The 17339-nt window shown below is 30.2% G+C and overlaps 2 protein-coding genes across 2 annotated transcripts; both read right to left on the bottom strand.

The window, feature by feature from the left end:
• Positions 1–7091: 7091 nt before the first annotated feature.
• Positions 7092–11450, bottom strand: HELRODRAFT_179639 (hypothetical protein; the record flags this gene model as incomplete). Its single annotated transcript, XM_009028444.1, has 2 exons — positions 7092–10784; positions 11319–11450. The coding sequence occupies 2 exons, from the start codon at positions 11448–11450 to the stop codon at positions 7092–7094; spliced, it is 3825 nt and encodes a 1274-aa protein (XP_009026692.1).
• Positions 11451–14959: 3509 nt separating this feature from the next.
• Positions 14960–15954, bottom strand: HELRODRAFT_179638 (hypothetical protein; the record flags this gene model as incomplete). Its single annotated transcript, XM_009028443.1, has 2 exons — positions 14960–14997; positions 15294–15954. 2 exons carry the CDS (start codon positions 15952–15954, stop codon positions 14960–14962), a joined length of 699 nt encoding a protein of 232 aa, XP_009026691.1.
• Between the last annotated feature and the right edge of the window lie 1385 nt (positions 15955–17339).

Here is a 17339-nt window from a genome sequence, read left to right as displayed (position 1 = left end):
GCGGGCATCTTCGTGCAATAGAACCTGGTCACTTCAGCGCCAGTGTCAGACACTTTACCGTTACACCACCAGACATACATACATATAGACATTTAGTTATTTATATAAGCATCACTTATATGTAGCAACGTTACCCCAATGAAGATGAATATTATGAAATTACAATGACAAAAGTAATATTACATTATATTATATTATATTATACAGAGTTATATTTTTGTGCAGTAGTGTACAAGGTCTCAGATTTAATGAATAATAATTAAAATTGAAGAATAACAACATGTGCGTACGTTCATGTGTGCGTGCGTGTATCTGTAAAATGGCATACACCCAAAGCAGTTAGAATATGATGATAGGATTGCCAGGTTAGCATTATTTTAATTAATTATTTATCTGAAAAAGCTACAAAATTAGATAACACAGCCACACACACACGCACGCACGCACGCACGCACACGCACACATATATAGTCTTCCCCTACATACACGCAAAGACAGACAGACAGACATTTCCACAAATACATATAAATATATGTATAGAAAATGAATCACACACACACACACACACACACATCAGATAAACGACAACAATGACATGACGACGACGCAAATAGTGATAAATTCATTTACGGTATAATTAGAAATACTTATCATAACTCATGAACTGCACAGATGATGATAATGATGATGTGATAATGATAAGCATTATCACTAACTACAACGACACGTTATCACGATGATGACGACGACGAAGACGATGATGACTGTGATGATGATGATGACGACGACGACGATGAAAATGGTGATACAATGAACAAACTTGAAAGCCATCAATAAATGATAACTATGGCGGAAAAGACATGTTAAAATATCGTTAATTATGAAAGTTATATAAAAAAAATGAAGAGGAACATTTTTTTTATGTCCATACAATGTACACGTAGATCGAATGCATTACAGACATTTTATAGTACCAATAAATAAACTTAAAATTAGAAATAAAAAAATGCTATCAATTATTTAGGTTAATTAATTAGTTATCAATTATTTTGCTTAGGTAAGGCGAACAAAAAAAAATATAAAATGATTAATAATAATATTATCATTAACTATAATTATCACCAACAGTACATTATTATAATTAGTAGCAGCAATAATTAGTAGTAGTAGTAGTAGTATTAGTAGTATTAGTAGTAGTAGTAGTAGTAGTAGTAGTAGTAACGGTAGTAACAGTAGTAGCATTATTACCAAGCTCATATCATTAAGAAGAATATTGATAAATATATTTAGTAGTGCTGACATTACTCAAAATTAAAATTATTCAATCAATATTACCAGTCTAAGAAGTAGTAATAATATTAGTAAAGAGACTGTGTTATCTATATAATTCCTTTCGTTTCTTTCATAAAAAAAATTGTTTATATATGGCTACAGCCTCAATGGGAAACTATACAATATATATGTGTGTGTGTAAGTGTGTGTGTTTGTGTGTGTGTTTGTGTGTGTGTGTGTCAGAAAATTTGAAATTTGATAGAAAACTTTTAAAAGAAAATTTTGGTAACGGTAACTGAAAAATGGGAAATATTACGAAGGTAATAATATTATAGAGATAATAATATAAGCATTAATGAATTATGATTAAAAATAATAAAATATTAATTTTATGAACCATGAAAAGAGAAATATTTCTGAACAGAATTCAAATCCAGAAGTAACGAAGTAATATACAGAAATGGAAAATTTCAGATGTGGGTTGAGACGATGAAAAAGTATCCCCAAAATTTATTTTTTTTCTTCATTTCATTTAAACTAAACATCTCATCTAAATTTATAGATGTAAAATCATTATATACAAAATATTAAATGCATAATTTGAAATTATATAATATATATATATATATATATATATGAATATGTGTTTGCGTGTGTGGGTGTGTGTGTCTGTGTGTGTGTGTGTACCATTTGATATTATTTATTCACAACATTGCATTTGTTGCAAGTGTGTACGTGTGCATGTGTTAATTTCACAAACAATGTTTATAGGTAATAATTAAGCCAATCACATAAAGTTAAATAATCAAGAAAATTGAAAGAAATAATTAATTAGATGAATTAATTCGCCATATATATATATATATATATATATATATATGGTGAATATATATACATATACATATATATATCACGTATAAATTACACACAAACATGTGTTTATTTTACATAGTGTATTGTTCTTTTTTTTTCTTTCTCTCTCTTTCTCTTTCTTTCTCTCTCCTACTCATTCTTTTTTTTTCTCTATTCATATATATATATATATATATATATATATATATATATATATATATATATATATATATATGTAATATTTAGTAAGTGGTGAATTGAGTGATGCAAGGTAACCTTGGGAAAACAATCAAACATTTACTCACTCGAAAGAATAATAAATCAATCATCTGCACTGCTAATCAATCATTCAATTTGTAATCAACCAATCAGACGTTTTTTTTTAAAAAAATCGATCAACTGATTGGCTTCGATAAAATGATGATGATGGCGATGACAGCCAAGAAATGACGGCGATGCTACAAGATGAAGGTTGAGTGGGTAGAATGAAAACTCATCTGGATAAAACTAAAAAAAAAGACAAACAAACAATAGATCAGAGAGAAAATGCTAAAAAATCTATACAGTAATAAATAAATGCCAATATACAAACATACACAAACGCCCACACTTAGTTTTACAAATGAATATACAAAACTCTAAATAGCAATACAAACTGACTGCATACAAATGTACAAAAAGATATACAAACGTACAGACAAAAAGATATACAGACAGGCAGATAAACGAGAAAGCGTACACATGGCGAAAGCACAAGTTTAAATGAAAGCATGTCAACACTCTCAGGCACACCTAAAAGGAGTAAAATCCTTGAAAAAAAATTTCAGAGTCAACTTAAGCTAAGAATAAAAAAGAACTTAGGTTCTAAACATACAAATACAAAACGATAACAGCATAGAAACAAAAGAACACGGCAATACACACACAAACTAACAACAAATGACACAAGAATGAACAACAAAAACACAAAAATCAACAAACTACAACACAACACTGAAAAATCTTACTATAGCCAACTTAATTAAATTCATAATTGCTTAAAGTATAGAAAAATAAAAAAAAAACATATTAACCAGTTACTTCCCACATGAAATATAAAAATAGTTGAACGAGTGAATGAATAACTAACTGAATGAATGAATAAACGAACAGGCAAATAAACAAACAAAAGATACTCTACATTATTTTATTTACTCACTCATCCACTTATGTATTGACACTACACTACAACCATATAACACTATATATATACATGGACTGAAGAATATATGATACATATATATATATATATTATATATATATATATATATATATATTGATGAAAATCAAAGCATGTTCCACGTTAAATAACTTCCTGTTAAATTTTTCTATTTTTCTAACGGTAGATCGTAAATCATTGTCAAGTTTCTTGAGTTCAAAACCAAAAAATTTTAAGCATGATTGGACAAAAAGCTTTTTTCGGTATTTCTATACCATCTTGGGTGTACGAATTGATACGTTGTGTATGTGGTCAGATGCTCAAGTATGAGTATATATATATATATATATATATATATATATATATATATATATATATAACTGTGTCTCTACAATGTTAATTATTTGTTTGTTCAATGTGAATACTTGAAGGTCGTTTAATTAGCTATTTAATGATTTACGATCTACCGTTAGAAAAGTAGAAAAACTAACAAGGAAGTTAACAAACGCGGAACATGCTGTGATTCTCCTCAATATATATATATATATATATATATATATATATATATATATATATATATATATATATATATATATATATATACCATTATATTACATATCTAAATAAGTTTTACATCATATCACCTATTTGAATATATATAGCATATGTGTGTGTGTGTGTGTGTGTGTGTGTGTGTGTGTGTGTGTGTGTGTGTGTGTGTGTGTGTGTGTGTGAATGTTTGTGTGCATGCGTGTGTTGGGTATCTATGTGCTGTTCTGTATGTTGTGTGTGGGTGTTATAAAATATAAAATCTTCATTATTAATATAAATATAAGCATAGTTATATACACACATGCTATACAATGTATACATATATATTACACGTTGAATATATATATATATATATATATATATATATATATATATAATATATATTATCATATATTTATATATATACACACATAACTTTACACTCCATTACATTAAATCTAAAATGTCTTTTGCACGTTTAGAAAAATAGAATAAATAAATAAATAAATAAAAAAGAAGCAAATAATAAAAAGCAAATATGAAACAAAAAAACAGAATTGTTTTTTTTTGAAAAACTGGAAAAACCATTCAAACATTTTGATCGACACACACTTTAACACAATTCAAAGCAAAGGTACATCAAATATATATTTTTATATAAATCACGCATATATATATTTATTACATATTTACATACATATTATATATAATAAATATATGTACATATAATTTAGTAATCCGTTAGTTACTAATATTATTAAATAATTGAATAATTATTTAATTAATCAATTATTAATTAACCGTGTTAACTTTGAAATAGTTCCAATGAAAAACTTCAACAGAAAAGTTATCTTTCTGATTCTCAAAAATTTAGTGAAAAAGATTGATTGAATGAATGAATGAATGAATGAATGAACGAATGAATGAATGAATTAATGAATGAATAAAAGAAACAAATGAAAAAATGGATGAACAATAATTAACTAAACATTTTCTTAAGAAAATAAAAAGGTACATATTTAATGAAATTCAAGTTTCAAATGCGGAAATGAACTTCCATGGTGATAGTCAGAGTGAATGCCGTGAGAATGAATGAATGTATGATCGAATGAAAGAACGAATGAATGGCTAAATAAATGAATGAATGATTAAACAGATGAATGAACAAATGCATGGATGCATTCACGTCCAAACGTTTAAACTAACAAATATGGTTGATTGTGACGATGACGCTTAACATCTGGCTTTTTACATTCAATACAAAACTCGCAGACCATGCGTGCCAAATAAAATCAATGCTTGGTAATAACATTTTCGCAATTTTTTACAAGTAACACGCATCTTTACACAGTAACACGTGCTAACAAGCTCAATAATAACATGTCCAAATTTTTTTTAAATACATATTCAGATAGATTCTCTTTCTCAGTTATATACAGAATTAAATGCTGAAACCATGAAAATAATGAAATAATATACATATATAAACTATAAATAACATGTACATATTTTAAGTTTGTATACCAGTCATCTGCGTGTATATATACATGTATATATATATATATATATATATATATATATATATACATATACCAAATTACACACACACAGACACCCGCGCGAGTAATGAATTTATATAAAACAAGATTAAAGAAATGAACATATAAATTAATTTATGAATTCAAATAATTATAAGTAAAATAAAGAAAAATAAAAATGCAAACTAACTTTTAACATTTGGACTTATTTTATAAATTTCTATAATTATATAAATAAATAAATTATTTAATTAATAAATAAAGCTACTTGATAAATCATGAAATCTTTGAAAATGGTTTATACATTTTTTTTTTATCTAGAAAAAATTATGCCATACCAAAATGCGAGCGAGTTTTTTTTTAGTAGAAATGTCTGTAGCAAGTAAACTATCACAAATGTATTATGTATCATCTTCTTCTTTAGTTGACTGTAGGATCATTATCTATTATGAAAAAATGCGTTAGATACATAAAAATTAATAAGATAATAATTAAATAAATGTTAATTAAACAAAATCAATCATTCAAGATATGATTATACTTAAATCATTGCTAATAAAAATTTCACATTTTCCAAAGCTTAAGCTTCAAGCCTGTTGTGTTATATGAATGCCTGCTATGTGGGCTAGAAAATATTATAATTAAATAGATTATAATTAAATATTTTATAAATATCTTAAATTTATAAAAATGTAAGCTCACTTTCTTCAAGATTTTTCATGCATTTTTCAAAAGCTGTAATGGAACATATGTAGAGATAAAATAGTTATAATATTTCAATAAAAAATTACTATCAAATTAATATTAAGCTATATATAATAATCCAATTACATACAATTTCTTATTTTTTCACAAATAGCCCACTTATTGTTGTTGATGGTTATGACAATAATAATTTGTTAATACTCACAACAATCTTGAAGCTGATGACAATGATGTTGATAATGATGACAATGATGTTGATAATGATAATGATGACAATGATGTGGATAATAATGATGTGGATAATGATGATGATGAAGATATTGAAATTCGCAATATTTAAAAGTTTTCCAAGCATATAATTATATAAATGCAAATAAGCCATGAGATGATAGTGATCTGATTTTTGATTTCATGAAACCATTATTTAAATAGGAAAACAATTAATAAATTTAAACCAGAATAATAAACAGCAAAAAAAATTATTTAATTGTCTTTGACTTCCTCATTAATACCATCATCACCAACACCATCATCATCATCAAAATCGTCTCCCTCACAGTCTTCTTGTCATACCATCAACATCGCTTCTGAGCTAAAGTAACCATCATTAACATCATCACAATCAGCAAAGAAACCAATAGAACTACCATAATCATCATCATCGACAATAACATTATCATTTCTATCCTCTACACTACACCATCTCATCGTCATCTTAACATCATCACCACACGACCATCATCAGAAATATAGTAAATCTCATTGTTGTCAATTAAATATATCTCCCATGAGTTTCTAGATAATCATGACAGAGGTAGAATCATTTATTCTAATTCTCTTCAACATTTATCTTACTTACTTTTTTCGTGAACTTTAAAAGCTACATAAACCTTACATGCATGAGTTTACATAATTCAATGGTTACTTTTTTCGACTAATTCAAATACTAACCTCAAAAAAATTTGAAAAAAAAAATACTGAAAAATATAAAATAGTTAGATATATAAAAAGTTTAAATACTGAAATAAAAGTTGATAATAACCATTGAACAGGTACTTTTGAACACTGGCCAAGTCAAAACCTGAAGATTTGTAGCTGCTGTTGAAGTTGCTTTCCAGGCTTCCTTTGCTGTTGTTGTTGCTGTTACCACTGCTGCCACTATTATTATTGTGGTTGTTGTCAGCGTTTTTGTTGATATTAACGTTGCTCTTACTGTTACTATTGCTGCTGCTGTTGTTGTTGCTGCTGTAACTGGACTTTTTATGTTGGAAGTTGTAGTTTTTTATGTTGCTGTTAAACTTACCGTTGGCGGTTGAAGTTGTTCGCTTAGCAGCAGCAGAACAATCATCAAAAAGTGCTTCGCTCTTGGTAGGAATTTTGATCTCACAACAAGCAGATGAATTATTACTAGTTTCTTCATGCAAGACATTAGAGCACCTACTCTCGGCAGCCCTGTCATCTACCTCTATGCCATCAGCAGCTGTTACACCGTCTACAACCTGCTGTTGGCATTGCTGCAGGGATGGAATACTGTTACCAGAGAGCTGTGTGCCGGCGTTAACTGACTTGATCATGGTGTTATCATTCTGATGGTAGCCTGCATTAACGCCGATAACGAGAACATCATCCTCTGCGTTGGTCGTCGTCGGCGGCATTGGAGGAACGACCTGGACAGGTGTTCTGCTAATCGGCTTGCTACGTGGCAGAGGAGGGAGTGGAGGAATGGGTCTACTGTTGTATGGATACATTTCATAAGGGTACATCGAGTAATGATGAAGTTGCTGCTGTTGCAGCTGCTGCACGGGCTGGTGGTATGGTGGCGGAGGTACACGCACATCGGGGTACGTGATGTTTGTACCGGGCATTGTTTCATTTACAGTTGCTGTCATCGTTGCTGTGTTTGCTGCTGTTGACATTGACGTTATGTGATATTGGTTAGGGTTGATGAGATCTGGTTGCTGAAACTGATGTCGAGGTTGGTTCTGTTGTTGCATCTGGAAGTGTTGATGTTGCTGATGATACTGTTGATTTTGCACAAAATGTTGATGATGTTGTCCATGGATCAACACTGGTGCAGGTGTATTGTTATGAACTAAACTGGGATTAAAAGACAAATCACCTTTGTTATAGCAAATCTTTTGGCAGAGAACATTCATGTCATGAACTGTTAACATATTGAAACATGGCTCGGATGACGATGTTGTCAACTTGCTTCTGCTTGTATCTAAATTGCTATCAAATATAAATGAAAACCCTGAATTTTCAGAGCCCAAATCTTTGCTATTAACATTTCTGCTGTCTAGGAAAACCACAGGCTGAAATTTAGGTTTTCTTGCTATGGATGATGTCACTGATGACGTCGATGCTGGTGGAGATGGGACGTCAGATTTCAATGAACTGGTCTTGATGTGAGAGTTGCTCACAACTTCAGCTGGGTTGTCCTGCTTTATCTCATCAATGGAATCTACATTACTTTTAACTTCAAACAGAGTGTTTTGCTGTTGTTGGCTTGAGAGTGATGGTTGTAGCTCGGGTTGTTGTTGTTGTGGTGGTTGGTGTTGCTGCTGTTGTGGCTGATGTTGTTGCAGTTGCTGCGGTTGTTGCGACTGCTGAGTTGATGGTTGCTGATCAGATATGTACTGTTGTGTTTGTTGATCTTTTTGAGCATTTTCAGTTGATTCAGTTTCACAGTTGTTTGGTTGATTAGAAGTTGCTGGAGCAGCGTCAGCAACATTTTTTGATTGTGAATTTGGAGAAGCGGAATCCTCATTTGAATTAATTTGCAGAGATCTTCTCCTAGCAAACATCTTGTTATTAGCATCATTAGTGGATGATGCAGCACCCTTCATCCCTACCATCTTTGCAGCTACATTAGCGTACGAAAATGTACCTACACTCACAAGATTAATACTGTCCTTTTTGTTTAATGCCTCAAACAGTGGAGCATTATTATTTGCATTATTGTTATAATCTGCACTGTCGTTAGCACTGGCGTTACCACTGCCAATGGTAGTCACTGCACTGCCCGTTGAATTTCTCCTTCCAGACAATTCTGGAAACTGTGAGGGATCGAAATAGTTAACAGTTGCTGATGCTTTCTGAGTTGCTGTTGTTGTTGGAAATGATGTTGCAATTGATGTAGTTGATGTCGTCGCCGATGATGTCGATGGAGGTGGTGTTGATTTTGTTGCTGACAACTTGTACGAAAGCACAGGTGGTTTTCCTGCAGGCTGGTGAGTTGGAGTGGTTTTCATAGATGTTGATGAGGTTTGTTGAGCTGCTGCTGATGTATTATTATTTGCTCTAGTTGCAAGTGGTTGTTGTTTCACTGTGGGAGCTAATTTGACGTTAGATGTTAAGTTGTTGTCGTTTCTCTCTCGGTTCAATCGGTCATTTCTGAAAAATCTTCTGTCTTGAAAAGTCTTATTTTGTTTTTGATTGTTGCTGCTGTTGCTTGCAAATCCATCACCTGCAGTAGATTTCAAGGAAGTGTTGACTGGCTGTTGCTGGTTGTCAGCTGCATTGTCAGAGTTCATCTTAACACTGGCATGATGGTTTGTTCTGAAGCTCGAAGATTTCATATTATTCTGAAAGTTAGTTGAAAATGAATTAGTTGATTGTTTTTGGTCTTGATTTCCTTTTGAGGAACCAGATGCAGTGGGTGTGTCTGAACTGTGTGATGGCTGCTGCTGCAGTTGGTATTTCATCTTCTTCTTCTTCTGAACAGTGACAAAATCCCCTTTCTGAAATGCAAACTTAGAGGAACCTGATTTGTCGGCATCTGTCGACCCTCCGCTCACATCGGCATCTTCCGGGGAGCTGTAAATGTTGTCAATGACAATCGTGTTGTTGTTGAACTCTACAACACTACTGCCACTATTGTTACTGTTGTTGTTGTTAGCGTCTTTGTAGTTGGTTAGCATTGGGAAGGTGTCTTTGAATGTATCAACTTGTACTACCTCAGAACTCGATGACTTATTATTAATAGCACTTTTATTGTTTTTTGATGTCTTATTGCTAACATCATCTTTGCTAATGATATTTTTAATAGTGTCATTATTGTTATTGGCATTTTTATTATTCTGATTATTACTATCATCGTTAATTTCATGATTAATTTCTTTTTCAACAGGAGTTTGTGCAATCTTACAAACAGATTGTGAAGGTGTGTGGTTGATGTTTGATGTTTCTGCAGCTGGTGTATGCTTAACTGGAGCTGGTTGTGGCATTACTTCTGATTTAATGATGATACTATTATTGTTAAGGATATCTAGTGCACTAAGAAGATTGCTATTCTCACTTTCTTCATTAATAGTAGCAGCATTAACGTTGTTATTATTGACGTCGCTCATGCTTGTATGCTTCTTGTAGTTACTGCTTCCTAGCCCACTATCTTTACCATTAATTTTCGGACCACCATTCGACTTTCTGCTCTCAGATAGGGTACTGTTGTTATTGCTTGAAGAATGATTAGACCTCTTGCCATCACTAGCGCCAGTGTGTGATTTAACGTCAGCACCGATGCTTTGATTCATAGATTGATTGTTGATGAAAGCTAAGATGTCATCAACTGGTTCCTCTCCTTTGTAGTTATCAACTTGATCTGATAGAAATGTCTGAACTCTCTTCTCTTCCTTCCTTTTCTTCTTGTCCTTGCGATCTTTTCTCTTCCAAAAGTCCGTGCCCTCCTAAATCATGGTGTTGAAAAATTAATAACTGTTGAATGTTTGTACTAAATATCCAATTTATTTACTTGCAACTTGAATTATGGTTTTTATTATATGTCTGCTAAGAACAAAATCATAAAATCTATCCTTATAAAGAAATTCATTGCAATTTAGACAAGGAAAATGTCACATTTTATTCTCATAAGCATAAACATTTGTCTTTATCACAATGCATTAGCAAATTTTTTAAGTCATCCTATTTAGTGCACCTAATCACTCAATAAAATTAACTCAATTCAGGATATGCATTTCAACTATTTCAGCAATGCATTCATTATTTGACATGCACACCTGCACTGAGCATTGATTAACAAAGACTCAATAATGAATGAATTGCAAGGAAGGTTTTGAAAAAATTTTGGAAAATGAAACATTTTTTTCAAACACTACTTCCAGAAAACACAAGTCATACTAAGTAATAATCGTCATTATCAACCAACAATCAATCAATTGATCAACCAGACAACCAACCAACCAATCAAGCAATCAACTCACATTAGGAGTACTCTTCAGTGAATAGACAACAGGAGAGGCGTATGAATGAGGAAACTTGACAGTGGAAGATGTCATCTCCGTGCCATTTATAACTTTCACAATTCCATCTGCTGGGGATGAAGAAGATGGCATTAGGCTAACTGCTACCATTGATATATTAATGAAATAAAGATATCAGAATAAATTAAAAATCCAAATAAAACAATGATATCACATGCCTCATGGATGTATAAAAATTGAAAAAGCGACTACAAACCACAGAACAGTAAAGGGAAAAGCATAAATAAAATATTAAGATAAAATAATTTACAAAAAGTGTGTGTGTGTGTGTCTGTGTATGTGTGTGGTCTCTATATTAAAAAAAAACCCTGTCATTGGAATAAAACATAACCTAACTGAATATAATAAATGTTAATTAAAGATACTGAACCAGCATTCAACCAACTGACCAAACAACCAGCCAATCAACCATGCTACCTTTCAATAGAGAGCCACGCTTCTTAATACAGAATGGATTTTTGCATGTGTATAGATTGCACACATTTAAATAATGGCCAAAATTATTATCAGTATACATTTTAATGTGCCTTGTATATTTGTCTATGTTTGTTTCATGATTATATGTAAAGATATGATACATATATGTATTTATGTTGCTATTGATGTGAGTTAAGTTGTTTGTCAACCAATGAAAGTATAACAATCTTGGTGCCTATGACTTTTGAAGCTCCCATGAAAGAAGTTATCCATGAAAAATTTACAAACTTATCCAAAAATTTAATTTATAAAAAACAAGGAAAAAAATTAGTAAAAAAAAGCAATTCGAAACTTGAAAAATGTCAGAGGAATGTATACACACATATATGTGAGTGTGTATAAAAGTATAAGTAGTTGCATGAAAAAAAATATATTTACAAATATAAACAAATAAACTAAAAAATGAAAAGTTAAATAACTAAAAAGATTTGCAATAAAATTGAAGGTTTGAGTTGTATTAAATTACTCAATTATCTATAAGCATAGTTAGGGAGGTGTGCAATCATACAAATACAACACATACACATACATACAAACACACACACACATATGTATGTATATATTATACATATATAATATATATGTGATTGTATATACATACATATATAGACATACAAAATAATATTTTTGAATAGAAACATTATACACTGTTTACTTATTTAAAGACTATTAACCATATTAAATTTCATAACTAGAGAAAAAGGATAGGAGATTGGGAAAAAAGAATATTGTTGTTGTTGTAGTGAACACATAAGCATGAAGTTTGTTGCATGCATATGTTTTTTTGTATTTTGTATGTGTATGACACTTGTGTTTTGTATGTTTGTATATTAATTACAAGAACAACATTTTTTTATTTGTGGTATATGTTTGTTAAAATGTTTGAACTTATAAAAATTTGTTTCAATTGTGTTAGTTAGAATGCATAAAGTGTTTCTTACTAAGAATGTAAGTCACACATAGATAAATTAATACATTGTATCTTAGCAATATGCCAGCCAGTTAAAGGTATTTAACCCAAATTTAACTTCAGTGTATGTTGGCTTAAGAATATACTAACTTAAAGATTGCTTATTTTATAAAATTTTATAATTTTATTAATTTGAATATTTAAAAAAATGCATGTTTAGTTTATGTTTTAATTTTCAAAGTTCACTAAACTAAAAGAGCTTGCTTTAAAAAAGTAGATAAGTTAGTTCTGTAAACAACAAAATGAAAATGAAAGAAAGAATTAAAATTGAACAAATCAATCAACCCCTGATGTTTCAAGCAGCATCTAGCTTTATCAACTCAACCTGATAAGTATGCTATAGAAATTATGTTACTCATATTTATACACACACCCCCATTAAACATATCCTGTTAAATGGGCTAAATATAAAGACATGTATAGATACATTATATTTTTTTCGGCTTCAACTTATTCATACTCATACCGATTTATTTATGAGTATCTCATTAATCTTAGCCAGTGTCATCAGTTATAGATAGGCACTCCTTAAGAAGTTTGAACCTGAATTCTTCTGAGAAGGATGTCAATTCTGAGATTTTGAGAATGACAATTCTGAGAGAATTCTGAGATACAAGTGATTTAAGGACACTTATCAAAATCAAATAAAGTTGAATTATCAAAGTTGTAAAAGTTCACCAGTGAATGTTTAAAACATCAGTGTGAAAAAGAAAAAAGATTTTCTTCACGTTGAAAATAAAGTTTAAAAATAATTTCAACCTCTGATTTCTGAAAAAATTCACACATCAAAAACTCTTCAACAAGATATAACCAACAATTAATTTAATTACAATCTACCCTCTCTGGGTGCAAAGGAAAAAATTGTAAATGAAAACAAAATAATTAGTGTACTGATAAAAAAAAATTCAAATATTGTTATATTTTTATCATCAACAATGATGTAAAGTTTAAGATTATCATTAATTAAATTAACCAAAATCTAAACATTTAAACGTTCTTTTTACACTAACAACCATCAATAAGACATATAACCACACACTCCAACAACAATAAATATATATGGATGATTAGTTTATGTTAATATGCAGTTCATGTATTATCAATAACCAATTAATTAATTAATTAAATTGTTTAATTAACTAATAGATATTAACTGAACCTTGCAGTTTCATGTGACAGAGGCATTAGAATAAATTAACACACTGCATGATAATTTCAATATTAATAACATGATGATGATGATGATGAGGAGGAGGAGGAGGATGATGATGATATCAACGATGGTGAGGAGATGAGAATGTTGACTATAATGTTAATGTGATAGTAATAATGATGATGATGTTGAGAATGACAGTGATGATAAAAAGAATTCTGATAATGCTATTATGTTACAAATTTTCTAATCATTCCAATACAAATAGCAAGTGAAAAAAAAGAAACCCTAATAAACCCCAGGAAAATCACTCGAATATTTCCCATAAAAATTGTTGGCCAATTTAGGGAATTATTAAAATTAGCACAACAAATAAGAAACAAATGTATCAAATTATTTCTAAATTATTGAGCATATTATGAACTATTAAAAAAAATGATGACACTCACATACATACACACACACACACACACACACACTCACTCACACACAGACACACACACTCAAGCACACAAAAAAAGAGATAGATGTGCTTGTGCTATTGATCAGATCAGACTTTTAAACAAACAATAAACAAAAATTAATTAATTCATTAAATAATTACCCAATAAACCTAGCAACTAAACTTCATTTGTATCATATTCAACATAATGATCAGTCTGCATCAATGCAATAGAAACCTTAACAACTGGGTGGTTAAAGAGCTTATATATATATATATATATATATATATATATATATATAACATTTCTTAGCTAAAAAAAAACAATTGATAGCTTGAATAAGTAACTACATAAAGATTTCAGTTAAGTTGTCAAGAGTTTTAATGTGTAATCATGTTACCTTTGTAAAGTTCTAAAAAGTATTTATAATACAAGAACCAATTTGGAATTCGAAAAAAAAAATGAATAAATAAATAACCACGTACTTGAGCTATCAAAATCATGAGCAGATATTATCTTAGAATTGTTGTTGCTAACATTAGATGCAGTTGCCCCAGTCGCTGCGGATGAGTTCTTCTGTAAAAGTTAATGTTCAATCACAATTAATTAATCAGATTTAAAAATCAACATTTATATAAACACATTTAACAGTGGTTAATAATTTTCTACTAAAGTGAAATAAAAATATAGTTTAAAAAAACTCAGACAACCTATCAAAAACAACTGTGATTCATAACAGAACAGAACAGATTGGTATTATAAACTAAACAAACTCAAACCATTCATTTAAAAACAGAAAGTACTAATTTAAATAAAATGACCAAGTCAAAAAAAATTTTGAGTTGGAAAAAAGTTATAAGAGAGAATGGGACCAGCCTTTTCCAGATCCTCGAGCAAAGTTTCATCAAAGTCATGTCTGGGAGGTCCAAAAAAGGTGATAGTGTCGCTGATAGCATTTTTAGAATTAGCAGAATAAGCAGTCTGGTTGAAGCTACCTTGTCTGAATGCATTGGTTGTTTTAGTAGAATTATAACTGATGGAGCGACATGTGTCATCAACAATAACGTGCCTCAATTCGTCGTCACCATCTGCATCGTTAGGAGCAACATCATCGTTGTCATTGGTGTTGCTGTTGTAGCGATGATACAAAAGTTTGGCTTCATTAATACTTCGATTGTGATAACTTGATGACGATGCATGATAATTGTCATTTAGCAATTTATCACCATTTTTATAGCAATGGTGATAATAACTTGTGTTTTTGTAGCTATCTGCATTATCATTGTAATCATCATCTTCATTGGTGTTGCTGCGACAATGATTATCTTCACTGCGAGATAATGATTGCATCTCTATATTTTTTGACGATACTTCAAAATAATCAAATGCAGAGTGAATGTGATCCGCATTGGATGACTTCTGTGCCAGAGATGAGGCCATCATTGAAGATGTATTAAAAGTCGAGTCGTCAATTGATTTGGATTCCTCGATACTGTTCATATCCTCGTCATTTGAACTCGAATACAAAGACATTCTCACTTTTATTATTTTTACAAAATTATTACTTTATACGAAAAAACTTGATGAAATACAAGCTTGTGGCTCGTGTGCATGCAATTAATTCAATTAATACCTTTCCAACAAACTAGAAAAATATCAATAAGACCGACTAATAAATTAAGTTGTTCTTAAACAACTAAAACTAGTCAAATCAAGGGTATAGTCAAATCAAGGGTATAGATATAGTTTGGTTTTTATAATTGATTTTTCTTAAATGATTTTCTTGAGATGATCAATCTGGTTTAAAAAATACATTTCATTTTAAAACAAATATTAATATTTCTTTATTGTTATTAAAAAAAATAATAAAAATCATCTGAATTACTAAATTACTAATTAGTAATTTACTAAATTAGGATTAAAAAAACACAAAATGGGTCTCTAATTATATACGCCCCAAAACCACCCCACATCACAATAACAAAGGCCAGCATTTTTTATGCAATTATTTTTCTTACAACACAATTAAGAACAAAGCTGAAACAAACGTATTTCACTTAACTTACGCCTAATACAGAACAACAAAAATTCTGATGACTAATAATTCCGCATCCAATTAAAAATTTAAAAAAATAAATAAATGGAAGGTTTTCTTCTTTTGGAAAAAAAAACTAAGAAACTTACAAATTACTTCATACTTCAACAGAAAAATTTTCAAGAAACAAATTTGTTAAACTCTCTAATTTAGAAAAAACAAAAAAGGCGTCCAAATTCTTAAACAAAATGCCTTTTTATACAATAAAATAGACAAAAACTGCTTCTAGTCACTTATTACACATCACATCACACTCCATTTTTAATTTGTCGAACCAAAGATAATATAAAGAAAAAGCTTTAATTGATACGAATGAAATGAAGTATATATGTAGAATAAAAATGTTTTGTTCATCAGTTAATGATATAATAATGATTAGTTTCACTTATTCTATCAAATAATTTAAGTTATTCAGTTCTGTTACTTATTTCAGCCTATTTGAGATTACGCAAATAACAAACACATTATAGGAGTAAATGCCTTTTCATGATGATCCTACTCTTCTTTTTCTTGTTACTTCGTTAGTCTTATCTAGGATTGATTATTGTAACTCGCTCTACTATGGTCTTCCTGGTTCTATACTCTATCCTTTAAGTAAAGCTTTTAACTCTGCTGCTCGTCTAGTTGCTCGTTCCCCTTTCTTTTCTCATATATCTCCATATTTTGTTCTCTTGCACTGGCTACCTATAAAATATAAAATAATTTTTAAAATTATCTCAATCTAAATTATTTCCTAAGTACTTAGATATATTAATTAAACCTAAACGGTTTACGATCGTCTTCTTGTTCTCGCTTCTTCTTAACTCGTGTCAAACATTCTTTT

Source organism: Helobdella robusta (genome assembly GCF_000326865.2).
Source record: "Helobdella robusta unplaced genomic scaffold HELROscaffold_55, whole genome shotgun sequence".
Classification (NCBI taxonomy): Eukaryota; Metazoa; Annelida; class Clitellata; order Rhynchobdellida; family Glossiphoniidae; genus Helobdella; species Helobdella robusta.
This window is presented reverse-complemented; position numbering and strand designations above follow the sequence as displayed.